We start from the raw sequence: 14317 nt of genomic DNA on the forward strand, positions 1-14317 counted from the left end.
ACTAATCTCTTGATATTTATCACAATTTATATAGAAATTAAAATAGAAATTTTAAAAATATTCCTTTAAAATAATTTATTTTTTTGTTAATAAGTTATTTCATAACCACTATGAAAAGTTTTGACCTCGTGGACCCTGAAAGGGTCCCAGGAACCCTTGGGGAGCCTTGGACCACCTTGAAAGTCATTTTGTCAGATTATGGTGGCCTGTATTTACCTCGTGTTATAAGATGTATGATTTATAAGTCTGTGATGCTTTTGTCACCCCACAAAAATGGTATACCAGAATAGACTCCTGAGGTAATCCACGCTGTGACATTTATTTTTATGCCAGTGACATTGCAGTGGATCACAAAAATTTTGGATCTCCTTCTAGAATTTCCTTGAAGACTCAAACATTTTTAAAAGTCTTACTTATTCCCTATCTGCTTCCATGAATAGACCGTGAGCTTCTGGAAGGTAAGGGCGATATTTATCTTCTTAATAGCACCTACTGCTTTACTAGAAACTTAGTAAACTGTTGTTAAAGAACATTCCACAAGAAGTCTCAGCGTGAACAATCATTCTATCCAAACGTCTCTAGATTCTGTGGCCTTTCTTTCTTTCTTCAGTACCTGTGTTGGTTGGTTGGTTTTTTGCAGCTTAAAAAGACATTTGTAAAGGAGTCCCTTAAAGCTGGTTGAGCCCATGTTGTGCAGCCACGTAGAATATCCTCAGATGGTGATCATTCACCCTGGCCTGTAAACATAACGCCTCCTGATTTTTATATTTTCATTTCTGCATCTTGGATATTTACAAGTATTTGCCTTGAGACTCAGAAATCCCCAGCTTGTCCTCTGGTTTCATGCTCCCCTCCATCTTCCAGGTCACCTTATCTTCCCTATTTGTGTGTCCATACTGTCTTAGCCACCTCTTGGTTCTCAGGTGAGCAGCTTTTTCATTCATGGGAGCCTCTGCAGTAGGCTTACCCAGGGCTTGGCTCTGTTACAGTCACACTTGGGTGGTAGTTCTTCTCTGCAGAGTATACTGTGGATTTAGTTCATTTTGCACACATGGATCTGAAGTATGGGTAAATCCTGTTCTTAAAATCCAAACTTTTTCTAAGAACTCCTTTTCTACGTTTCCCTTCCATCACAAGCACTGCAGCTGGGTTTTTTCCCTATCCTTTTGCTCCTTGTGTGACCCACTGCCCAGATACCATAACTTATCGTGCTTACTGGACTAGAGAATGTTACCGCATGCTGAGATGCTGAGGCAGGCAGTGGCCGAGCCTGCTAGGTTATGACCTGAACGTTGCAGCTCTGGGCCTGTGTTTGAGCTGCAGTAAGATGACGAGACCTCACACGCTGGCCCTCCAGAGTTTCTCAGGTAGAGTCACAGGTGTGAGTGTTTGTTTAGTCCTCCAGCACCTGGTGTAGTTGAAGACAGAGAACTGCTTGAGGAAATGTGGCTGGGCCTGGTGATTATTTCTGGTGCTCCTTGATCTCTGTGCTGGTGTCCGAGCCTGTTGCTGAGTTTCTCACAGCTCTCAATCCAGACTGCTTTAGGAAGAGGCACAGGGACTTGATGGAGGCGTGTTACTGTCAGGTTGGACTGGCGTGGAATGGGGAGCTGGCAGTGGCTGTTAAATCTAAGCCTGATTAGAAGGTGTATTCGGAAGGTTATCTGTTCCCAAGAGCTAATGAGCAGACCTGCAAATTGCCTTACAACCAGTTTAGCAAAACTTGGAATGTCAAAGGGGAAGGCTATGATAGGAGGCCAAGGAGGATGGAAGGAAGTTAATGGCTGCTTTAATCTTGAGAAGGATCTTTAAAGGACAGGACTCAGTAACCTTCCAAGACCAGACTGTAAATCTGAGACACCACACTGGACTGGAGCCGGGAGCAGCTTAAACCCACTTCCTCGTCAGCTCTGTGCGCTCCCCTGTGGGGAAGGAGGGCCCATGGCTGCCAGAGCTGTCTCGCTGAGCCTGCAGCCCCGAGGTCGCTGCCAGCCCACAGTCCTGTCCATGCTGCTCTCTGATCACTTCCGCCTTTGACCTTGCCTTACTTCTTAAGGCACTGAAATCTTCCTCTAATCCTCCTATGGGTGTATACTGTGTACCTGATAACACATTCCCACACCCTAGGAAAAATCTCCTGGAAGCAATTTCAGTGAGATGTTCCTCATCCTTTGCAGACTACCCCTCTCTGCACTTCAGTAGTAAGCAGCTTAGTCCTTCTATCATTTGGATTTCCTTTAGAAAAGGAAGCATTGATATGTGAACATTCCACCAGAAGTGGCTGGAAAGTCTCTTTCTTCAGGGAAGCTGCACAGCTAATGCGGAGAATGGCAGTTTCCAGTCACTCTCTGTTGCCTGGAGAGCAGCCTTGAGCTCACACTAGACTCCATTAGTACTCCTGAAAATGAGAAATGGGTTACTTGCTACCAGCCAGCCCACAGAGCATCAGAGTGACTGCTTAAGAACTTCCAAAGGGCAATCAAGGAAACTAATGAGGTTAGTTTATGAAAACTAGTGAGGATGTCCTCGTATTTCAGAGTATCAAAAAGTTCGGTCTTCCTGTGAGTCAGTAATTTTTTAAGGTAAAGATGGGTACATGGGCTTTATTTCTTACACTAGTCTGCCTTTACAGATGTTTGAAATATTCTAGGATTAAAAAAATACTCCATTTTCTTCTAATTTCTCAACCCTCTGAGGGCTGCAAGCTAGGAATAAACTCAGAATTTCTATCAGCCAGACTAGAATTAGACTCCCTACAGCTTCCTTTCACATTCCCGCCTTAGCTAAAGCACGGCAGAGCCTGTCACCCCACTGCCAGGGAGGCCCACAGCTAATCTGTGGTTCAGATCAAGTCCCAGCTGCTAGTTCTACCTTGCTAAAAAAAAAAAAATACAGCCTACCCAGGTGGTAACCCCAAGTCAGGCACTGGGGCTCCTCCAGACATGCATTGATTGACAGATGTGAAGGGAATCAACCCAGATGCTCTTCGGGCAGCCTTTAGTTCCAGGTGTGAGGAGCCAGATCTGCAGACAGTGGAACCTCCTAGTACCAGGTGGAGTGCTGTGCCAGCGGAGGTCCGCATCTGCCACCCCACCCCGTCACACCAGGCACACAGTGCCCTCCAAGTGAGAAATCAGCAAGCACGGACGTCGTCAAGCAAACTAAAGACGGGGAGGCGGCCAGGGTTGCGAAGCAAGGGAACAGTGTGAGATGGGAAAGTGTTTACATTTCAAAGGATAGAGGCTTTGGAGGACTCTCTGGTACTTGGTCTCAAGGACCTAGGACTGTTGTGTAGGGGTAGTCTGACTGCCCAGAATAGATATTCTATCTGCAGCGCTACCTCAGGGAGTTAGCTGGGAGACAAAGTCTTATTTCCAAGAGCTGTGTGACTGACTGGATTCTCAGGGCTTCAGAGGCCAAGAGGCAGCTTTTCCAGCCGCTCCCTTTCTACTGGCGTGAAAGCAGCTCTGTGAAGCAGGTTCTGTAAAGTCGCTTTTTGTCTCACTGAAGCTCCTGGCCATGCTTTCCTAGGGCAGGGACACATCAGGTTCCTCTTTACCTCAGGGCACTGCCCATTGCTGAATCCGTTTGCCTCCATTAGATTACAGGTGTGGGCGGTCTGCTCAGTATCCACAGGCGTCAGGCACAGGCAGAATTCACAAAAGAGAGAGTATTCCCTGAGTGAACTATTCTATAGAGTTCCCTGATGTCACCTGTGTTTTTGGCCTTGGCTCAATAGGAACTTGAGCTAGTTGAGTGAGACACCTATTTTCCATACCTCATCTTGGCCAGTGTGGCCACTAAGTGATTCTTCTGTCAATAAGGTAACTGATAGAACTAAGATTAAAATCCATGTCTCTACTGAGTAAAGCAGGTTATTCAGATAGAAGCATCATCCTAATATCACCCACTCACTTTGCCTCCTGTATGTGAAGTTGCTTCTAAAGCCGTGCTCCACATGCAATGAAGGGCTGGCTAATCCTAGAAGTATTAACTCTTTAGGACAATGACCTAGCTACTGGTTTAGCCAGCTCTTTCTTCCTCTGGCACAGAATGCCTGAGTTGTATTCTTTCATCCCAAGGTCATCACCCTTTGATATCAAAGCAAAGGCCATGAAACTTCTTTGTGAATAAGCCAAAGATTTGGCAGAGTGCTGTTCACCAGAGAAAAGTATGCTTAAGAAACATTTACAGTATACTCTCTTCAAAGCACTGAGGGAAGAACCATTACTTGAAAGAGTAGAAATGAGCTGTCACGTATAAAAGCAAGAAAACGGCTTACTTTTATGTGCAGTGACATGCCAGCATTCCCAGGGAGACACTCCAGTGGCTTCCTTCTTACACTCATTTAGGTAAACTGAAATGGGAGAATGTTTGCGGTTAAAGACTCTGTGTATATACTCTGGAATAACAGGCAGCCTTGTAAAGGATTGCTTTACTTAAATGAAAAAACAAAACAGAATTTACCTGACTAGTTTCTGGATCAGCCTTAAAAAATCTCAGCTGTCTGGTAGGTGTCCAGAGGCTAATTTTTCCTAACAACTGAGTGTTTCTGGTCAAATACTTGACCTCAGATTGGAGGTACTCGGCTTTTAAAGAAGCAACCATTTATCCATAAGAGTAAAACTACTTGAAATTAAGACAAACCCAACAGTAGGTGTTTAGTTACATCCAGCTCTGAATGGTAGATTATTTGTTTCTATCAGAAAACAGTAATGTTTGTGCACAAGTTCCTTATTAAGCTAGTTTCCCTTCCTCTATCCTTGGTCATAAAGACATTCCATAAAATCTCCCAGTGATTAAAACTATAGGTTGTTCTCCTAAGGAAGCAGTGCTACTTAAAAACAGCTTCCTAGAGAACAAGTGGTTGAATCTTAACAGTTTAAAAATAATCTTTAAAACCTAACTCCTAAGCAGTAAACAAATAGTTTTTAAATAACTAAATTTTAAAAAAATCAAGACTTTATTGAATATATGTTACACAACATTCTTTAACATTTAGGTCTCAGCATAGTTTAGATGAGAAACAATTGTCATTCAAGTCTACAAAATGAAATAGGCTTGTGAAGATTTGAAATACAGATGAAGGTAGCATGAAGCAAAGCTTAAATATTAAGCGACTAAAGCAATGAACGTGAAGAAGCAAACATGGTATGTCTAGATATTAAATACCACCAAGTTTCATTTTTTAAAAAATGAAAGTCTGGTTTATAACAAACACCACTGAGAATTGCCATAAAAAATATTTAGATAAAACCTGATCTCTCCCAGTTCTTTTTGCCTTTATGTTACTTCCTCATCATTTCCATCACTCTGCAATTAGAAGTTTTGATTACGCAAAATCTGCTATGATCTGGGAGTTATCAGGTTCTTGAAGTGAGCCTTGAAGTGGTACTGCTGGGTTATGGATCTGAAAGAACAAGAGAGACCCCAGCCTAAGCTCTGGGCCAGAGCAGGGCGCTGCTTGCGTTTAGAGCTCCCTGCTGCTGCAGTTCCTGAGCTGACTCTTTCAGACTTGATCAAATGTACAGTGACTTCATGATAAAAAATTTTCCATAAAGACAATCTTAGAATGGAATCAAAACTCTTAGTTACAGCGTAATTAGGGTTGGCATTAAACTCGCTAGAAGCAAGACTGCCTACCTTTTCTAGAGTTGTAAAACAGATCCTAGCTGATATAGTAAATGTTCTAAAACTTACCCAGAACTTTGTGTTAATCCTGAGTGTGGGGTTAATAAGTAATTCCAAACACATATAGTAAGATTATGCAAAGTTTGAGCATTGAAGCCAAATGCTCAGTTATCATTTATGTTGCTTCAAAATGAATTTTGTATTTTTATTTTTGGCATTTTTTTCCTTTTGTATTAAGTAACCACTATGGATTATCTTTCTGGTTTAAAAAATAAATCAGTATTGCCACTAAAAAACTTCAGGTATATTATTAAAAGTACGGCACCATCAAATATAAAATGCCTTAAAAATGTAGTACTAACAAATTCATCTGGTTTTCTCAATGTTTTCTCCATTCATTAAAAATGAAAAAGTAGGGTTTTTTATAATGTGTAATTTTCATAGATAAAACATTATGGTCTCTGTGAATAAGAATTCATACTTTATGCATGAAAACTTCACCGTCTTTATGGTTCCTGCTTCTTGTTCCCCAGGATCAAGTCCCATCGGACAGCTCTGAGGAATTCTTGCACTTAGAAAGAGGGGCTCTCTGTGGAGAGAGGTCAATATCAAAATTCAGATACTACCACCTTTTGTGAACTTGATAAAATCAGTAAGGACAGGGAGAATAAAGCCTTTCCAGCTCAGCAGGATTAATAACTAGTTCCTAGAGAGTATGTTTTCACTCCAAGATTGACACTAGCCTATCCACTTGGAGTCAGAATTTGAAAGGTAAGAATGTAGTTATGAAAATGTGCAGAAAATATTAAATACTGGTGGCAAATAAATACATCTTAATATGTTCTAACAAGCAAATGTATATTTAAGATAATATAGTCCTGCTTTATTAAAGAAAAGATCCAAATTTTCTTGGTGGGGTATAGGGACACTTTACCATCCTTTTAGTAGGATGTTAGATAATCTTTTCTGAGCTGATTAACAGTAAACCTTGGAGAAATCAGTTTTAATACAAAAAATAATTCAGCATTTCTGTCATCATCCCGTGCCTTTTAGGCGTGTCCAAACTGTACTGAGAAGAACTTCACGTTCAAAAGAAGGTACTGTCAGTGATTCTTCACACATAGAATTCAAGAGTTCTTTGTGTATTTCACATCACTTTCCTCCTCATCTCATGCATAATTTATTGCAATAGTTTTTTTTTTTTAATAAAATATTCCCCTAATACCTTTTCTTCGGTTTAATATAGCACAATTTGCAAGTGCCTCTTTATAGACTGTTGGTTTTAACCACTGCCTGAACATTTACTTCTTAGTGCAGCTTTAAAAATCTGAGTCTCCAATTTCATTCAGTCCTGATGCTCTGGTGTTCTGTCATTGTGGTACAGGTCCATGAAACCAGCAGCCTGCTAATGTCTTTGTGCTGAAATATAGTAAAGAAAAGGAAGAAAACGTAGTTAAGCACAAGTTAATTATGATAAAAATGATGTCCTTGTTTTTTCAAGCCCTATATAGATTGTGGGATCACACCTGATTTTTTACTTAAAACCAATTTAATTTGACCAGTGTGCATTTTTTTGAGAAAACACCTTACTGCCACTGTAAACCAGCAGAAGCATTCCTATTCTTTCTAAAGTATATCTGGCCAAATTCCAACACAAATAAAATGGTTGTCACCTTCACATAGTCAATTTGCACTTGAGTGTATTTTTCAGCACTTATTTGTGAATGTTTGCCTAATAAAAGGGGGATTTTAGCTTTGTTCTTTACACTGCCATTTCACAAGTAACAATACAAGTCTGCAAGTCAGCTTTGCCGCGTGGATCATGAAACAGCAGTAGTCTTCCTCTAGCACAGACTACCTACAGGATTAAGAAGCAAATTTATATACAAAACCAGGTAAAAACTGCTGCAGATGACACTGTCTACACACATGTAAGAGTGAAACAGAGAGAGAGGGGTGGAGGATGCCTCCCCAGGATAGACACACAGCACATCCAAAGGCATCAGCAGTACTGTTTTGCAGCTAGAAGACAACTGGTTCCATCGACCATAGTGTCCTTGTTACACCAGCAGACCAGGTTATCAGCAGAGCCACTCTGCACTGTACATCCAACAGAAAGCCCAACTCTGAACAGAATATTTATAGAGGATGAGGCTTATCAAAATCACTGCTAAGGAGCATGACCAGAAGGCCCAACATTACAACCTCGCTTCGATCTCAAGAAGTGGTACAATCCCATTGAAACCCTCTACAGTTCCCTTTCCAACCTGGAGGCCTAAGTACCAGTAAGGGTTTGAGTTCCAAAAGAGGTAATCTGTGGAAAGAATGATGATTTTTTGTCAAATGTATTTTTAAACCAGATATGGTATCTTCAGTGGAATAATAATAGACAAAGCGAAAAGGGAAAACCATCCCCCATCCTTCCCAGTATCTGACTTCCAAACATTTCAGAGTAGGTGTAGTTCTCATTTTTTGATAGCATTCTTGATCTTATGTAAACTTCCCAGTGCTGCCATGCTTCATTCACTTACTGGATCAAGGCTTATAAATTTCACAGGGCATTCTATCACATTTCTTCTCAAGCAATAGAAAGTTACTTCTAGCCATAAATACTGCACACATCAAAACAACAGTAGTCCATGCTTACTAAAGCAATGGAATCATTAACATGATTTTAAAATCGGACATTGAGCTAAGAAAAGTTCTTATTTTCTAAGACTATTACACTAATATGATAATAATAAATTTAGACTCATGGAAATTTGGAAGTAAATATTCCCATTTTATAAACTGAAAGAGAAAAAAAGGTACAGAGCCAATTCTATTTCTGTTTATGACTTTCCCAATATTTGGCTTCAACCTTAGGCCTATTCAAGTTGGCAGGAAAGCCAAGGATTGAAGCTTACTACTCCTCCTATGGGAGATGAAGAAAACTGAAAATGCTATTCTCTCAAGGGGTCACCAGTACCTCAGACTCCTATATAATATATAGAGTCCAAAATATCCCAGCCACAATCTCTGATCCAAAATGTGCCCTTCTGACCTGGTTTGCAAATTTCAGCTCATACACAATGATACAGCCCAATTACAGTTCTTCACTAGCTTCAAACAGCAGAGTTAAGTAGCATTAATTCAAGAAAGCAAAAAAAAAAAAATCCTAAATTCAAAAGCAGCATGGCGACAAAAATCCCTAAGCCCTTCCTTCAGTACAAAAGCCCCAAAGAAGCTTTTTGTGCATTATTCAAGGAGGTTTTACTAAATGTGAAGAAACAGATTACAGCTGTACTTCAGCATTATCTTTTGCCACCATCTTGAATTTTGATTTGCCTTATGTAAATTACAATGGTTTTGAGGTTGATTTAATTCACTAAGTGTATGTTCATATACAGATATATATTCTTACATATTAAGTAATGACTAAATAGTTAAAGTAATGAATATGAAAGAGACAAAAGGCGGAGAAAAGACAAGTCCGCTAATTGACGTTCTGTGGCGCCTCAGTCGCTACTTGACATAATTCTGCAACTGGCCACCCAGCCTCTCCCACCCTAGGAGGTAACTCCTCTCCATTCATGCATTGCTCTGAAGGCGGCTCTCCTTTCTTTTAACAAAACAAGTAATACTGACTGAAAGCTATTTTCACTCACAAAAACTATCACCAGTCTGAGGTACACCCAGCTACCAAGGTCAATGAAAACAAAGGAAAAAGAACCAGTGCATTCTTTTATGTCTAGCCTAATCTACTTAGGGAATGGTAAGTGATGACATGATGCCCTCTTCACTTTGTGGCAGGGCTTAACACAGACAGACCTGCCCGTCTCACTGTTAACTTCAATGCTCCCAGTCTGAATCCACAGTGGTCTGTCACACTAAGGGAGCAGCAGGACTCGTCACTGTCTGATGTAATAGCTGCCATTTGTTGAGACCTATGGTAGAAAAAACCAAGTTAACAAAAATAGAGCATTTGAGTTCTTTTTCATCCATTTACCAAAAAAATAAAAATAGACTAAAATTCAGTTGAATTTTCTTAATGAATTTATTCTAGATAGCTTGCTGGCTTCACACAATGGGAAGCGCTGGTAGACTTGAGGTGTGTACACACAAGTCTTGGCCAGGAGAGGGCACTCTCCAGCCCAAGTCAGTTGAGCCACAAAATGCCTTAAGGCTCATGAAAATGTTGCCTGCCAAAGCTAACTCACGGTTTAATTCTCCTGACAAAAATTTTGTACTAGCCTAACACTAGCCTAGTGGTGAAACAGTCCTGATTGTCTCTGTATTCAACAAGGGCCAAAGCTGTCATCCCTACCTGTATCATATCATTAACAAGCTCAGAGACTGCTTTGAAGAATCGCCAAAACTGCCTGAATCCCTTTCTCTATAACGCCAGTGGCACCTCTGCGTACCATTCAACAACTGAACTTACTGTGACGTCTCTGAGGCTATCAGAAGACAGACCAAACACTAAGCGAAGGGTTACTGTTAAGCCTTCTTTTTTATTAACCTATTTGCTTGTTTCCTTTTTTCTCTACTTTAAGTACAGTATAAGTAAGAAACACTCATGTATCATATCAGTGTAGGCAACTCTGGGATCACTGATTTAGATAATGTTCAGTCCCTATAATATTTTAAGTTCTAAATCAGAAATAGTAGCTAATCAAAACCTTAAAAAAGGCTTTTCTGATACTGTAAAAGAAACTTTACACACCTTATCTATAAACATGCTTACTGAATTTTAACTCAAGAACAGATTTCTTAATAAATGAGGTTCAATAATGAGGTTATTTACCCTTTTGCTTATGGGAAAACAAATATACTATTAGCTATAACCCAACAGCAATCACACAAGTAGAAATATGAATGCACAAAGAGTTTTCTTTTGAACCTCTCCCTCCATGGGTAAAACTTAGGTTTCAACAATCATTCTAAAGAATCTCCTTTTCACTTCTAGGCAAGAGGAGGGTCAAAAAAGCTGCATCAAAGAATAATCTTACCCTATGCATTAATCCCACCAGTGCCCAGAAATGCTGTGTAAAATATTAACATGCAAGACCCCAGTCTACAGAGCCTGGCCTGTGAGTGTTTTGTGCTAAGGCTGAGTTTCCCCTCAGTGCTTTTAGGGTCTCAAGGTTTTTCTTTAGAATTGACCACACAGGATCCATTAGGAAGAACCAGGAAAACCTGACAGTGAGGTAGTAAATAGAAGAACTTCATGAAAGGCAGGATTTCATTGGAAATTACTTATTTTTGTCCTTTTTAAGAGAAAAGCTTATATGCTACAATCGCAACTATTCCCTGGGATGCAAGCAAAGGCATAAAGGGGCAAACCAGAAGAGGGTAAGGATTTTCCTTTTTTAGAGCACATGAAGAAATGAAGAAGAGGAGGTCACGCTCTTAGAGCAAAGCCCAGAATTAATAACTAAAGAACTAAAATTATATACATCCTGCCGCCTCTCTTAATGCAGTGTAGCATGATGCAACATGAACCACCAGGAAAAACATTTTACAATAGACATTCTGGTTTTTCAGCCTCAACACTGTTTTTCTAACTGGTTCTTTTTTAGGGTTTTAGACAAACTGCATAGTTCTTCCCAGCATTCCAAGACTCCCACCAAGATGTGCCACTCCCAGCTGGACTCCCTGCTAAAAACTAAATGGTGAGGGGAAATCACAGGTTGGTAAACAACAGCACCTCAAAAATGAGCTGTGGATAGAAATGACTACCCTCTGGAAAATACAACCACAGCACACACAGGTCAAGGCCTTGGAATGTGAGGTATTTCCCTGCTAGAAATGGGAAACAATCTCCTACTCAATCATACCAGTGGCACTAAGAAGGAATGTTCAAGTTAATGTCCACTTTTTTACCAATTGGCAAAATTTTAAAATAATAAACACTGAGGTTCCAGGAAAACAAGAAAACCAAAAAACGCTAATTTATGCTACTTAAAAGCTGACAAGTACACCTCTGTGGTTCTAATGCCTTTGGAAAGTCTTCCTAAGAGGACCTCTGCCCCACTGTGCCCCCCAGCTCAGACACTGCTCATGCCTTTGAAGGCCTTCTGAGATGGTGACTGGTCATTAGCACACAAATGTCTGAAGCACAGTTACTCTTCCTCATTCAAGAGCTGCAATGTTCACGGACTTCTCCTCACTGTAACCTCCGTGACCTCCAACCTAGTTGCTCTTCACAGGTGACTGTTGAGACTACTCAGATCATGCCACTTTTAGGTATCTGATCATACTATGATTAGTGGGATTTTCAGATAAGAAAATGGCAACCCACTCCAATACTCTTGCCTGGAAAATTCCATGGATGGAGGAGCCTGGTGGGCTACAGTCCATGGGGTCGCAGAGTCGGACATAACTGAGCGACTTCACTTTCACTTTCAGACAAGAAAATTTAACACTTTTTAAAAGAAGTTTATACTGCATGTATGTTGCAGAAAGATACTATCCAAAGCCACCAGAATGAAATTTCTATGCCACATACAGAAAGTGGTAGTTGTAACAGCAAGTATTTAATGTTAAGTCTTACGGCCAGGCACTTTATGGCACTGATCATTTAAATTCTCACAGTTACCTTTTGAAGAGGTGCTATTTTTCTCCCCATTTCACAGATCATGACACTGAAGTAACCTGCCTAGGATCACACAGCTTGGAAGTGGCAGATCCAAGTCAGGCTTTGCCTAGGAAGTCTTAGCTCAAGAGCCTGTACTTTCCACCATGTGCCTGAAAAGTGAAAAAGAACGATCATTTGCTCAATTAAAAGACTGATACCAAGCACTATTAGTGCAAAAATGTTAACAAACACTCCAGCTCACCTGCATCTGTCAAGTTATATTCTCATAAGTATCCATTTCTATCATTTACACTCAACAGGATGATCCTCTCACATTTCTTAAAAAAAAAAATGAAGTCTCCCCAGGCAAGCGGGGGTGGGGGTGGGGGGACCCTATTGTAAAGTATAATAGGGAAAGTACCTGGGGAAACCGGGCGAGGGTAGGAAGGGGATGTACTCCTTCCAAGGTTTTTCAGTAGCTTTTGTGCTCACTTAGGCAGCACATTTATCAACTTTTTCAGTAGCTTTTAAGCAAATCTTTGTGCTGCAGAAAACTAAGTGAGGGATACTGAGGATTACAAAATTATCTTAAATATTTAAACAACAAAAAGCCCTTGGTAAAACTTGATGTGCATTATAATTACAAGTTTTTTTAGTTTACATGAAAAAAATTATAATACAGCCATAACACTTTGGCTATGTAACTAGGGGTACCTAGTTTTACTTCTAGATAGCTGCACTGGGTAGAAAAAAATCATAAGGAGGTTTAATTACGGTTCTGGCAATAAAAGCACTCTAAGATTTCTAAGTCAATAAAAGGAAGTTAACTGTCACATTCTTATAAGGAAAACTCCATACTTAAATAATGGCTGTGTTTTCAACTTATTTTTTAATGAGATCTTACAAATATCAAAAACTTACAAGAATATTTATGTTAAGCTTAAAGACAAGTAATTTTAGAACTGGCCAGTTTTCAACATCAAAGTTTTATGAAATTGTTTCACAAACCAAAATGTCTAAAACAAAAGGCCCACAAGTTAGACTACATATACTACAGCCATCTAATTTATTCAGTGAACAGTGAGAATTTGACTGAAATTCACTCTTTTGATAAATCCTGGTTTCATTTCCTTTACACATCCCCACAACCAGTCTTTATGCTAGCATGACACAGGATCGTATAAGAAAAAATTCAAGTTTGGCAATCAGTTTTTTCAGAGATTAATTAGATGCATTAAAACCTAACTCTATCCAAGATGAATTTTAAGACAGGGTATAAAAATTCAGTATTTCCTACCAGAGTGTGGTAAACAAGATGATCTTAGAATTCCAAACAGAATTATCTACATTTGTCAAAGAATATCTGTTTTTTCATTAGTAGTACTGACATAAAAAGTGTAAAAACAGTACCCATATTATGAAAATATGGTAAAGAGTGTGATGACATGTAAAAAAAGTTTTGGAAACTAATTCCAGTACTAAAATCATTTAAATGATTTTCACATTCACAAAATTGTTTGTCATTAGGAAGTGACGGTTTTAACCCAAAACCTACTCTGGTAAATAAAATTACTTAAAAATTTTACCAAGAGGTAGTTATAGTTCTTAAAAGTGGGCACCAGTAGGTGCAGTGCAGGAGTGTAGGTTGGTGAGGAAGGAATGCTGGAAACCAGGCTGCCAGAACAACGCCATCCAAACTTAGACGATTGCTACCCAAACCAAATTACAGAGGGATGGTAGTGACGACTACTCAACAGTGTGGGTGCGCTCAATGCCACAGAACTGGTTAAAATGGTAAACTGGGTTAGGTATACTTAATGAGTTTTTAAATACCAAAAAAATAAAATCCCAGCAAATTACAATGCTCTATTAATATAAGAGAAGAAATGAGTTCCACCTACAGTCACAAAAAAAGTAAACAGGAAAAAGGCCCTGTTTGAGTCTACAAAGGTTAAGTCTCTTACTTGACTAGGTAAACAAAAGAGCTGAGCTGTTTCTCTTCTCATCTCAGCATCAACTCTCCATGGTAAAAACACCAAGACATCCTGGAAAACTAAAGATACATACATCATCTATATCCCTAGGACTGTAACTGCTAAAGCTTTCATCTTTTAACATTTCTGTTCA

General features: G+C 39.7%; 1 protein-coding gene across 11 annotated transcripts in view; it reads right to left on the reverse strand.

The window, feature by feature from the left end:
* The window catches only part of PWWP2A (PWWP domain containing 2A), a 39323-nt gene that overhangs the window by 2755 nt on the left and 22251 nt on the right, over positions 1 to 14317 (reverse strand). Inside the window, exons 3-6 of one of the 11 annotated variants that reach the window (XR_006342794.1) lie at positions 9442 to 9557; positions 6857 to 7050; positions 6113 to 6220; positions 4308 to 4357 (exon numbers count right to left, since the gene is read on the reverse strand). The exons of 1 other annotated variant lie outside the window; for it this stretch is intronic. Coding sequence is in view for 3 of the 10 variants with exons in the window: in XM_043913441.1 (XP_043769376.1) it covers positions 2316 to 2398; positions 4283 to 4357 (158 nt within the window). In the remaining 7 variants the exon portion in view is untranslated. Of the gene's footprint in view, positions 1 to 294; positions 2399 to 4282; positions 4358 to 4940; positions 7051 to 9437; positions 9558 to 12211; positions 12361 to 14317 lie in introns of those variants that run through there. 9 more of the 11 variants (XR_006342792.1, XR_006342795.1, XR_006342793.1 and 6 more) reach the window with 9 other exon arrangements.

This window comes from Cervus elaphus, chromosome 9 (assembly GCF_910594005.1).
Source record: "Cervus elaphus chromosome 9, mCerEla1.1, whole genome shotgun sequence".
Lineage (NCBI taxonomy): Eukaryota > Metazoa > Chordata > Mammalia > Artiodactyla > Cervidae > Cervus > Cervus elaphus.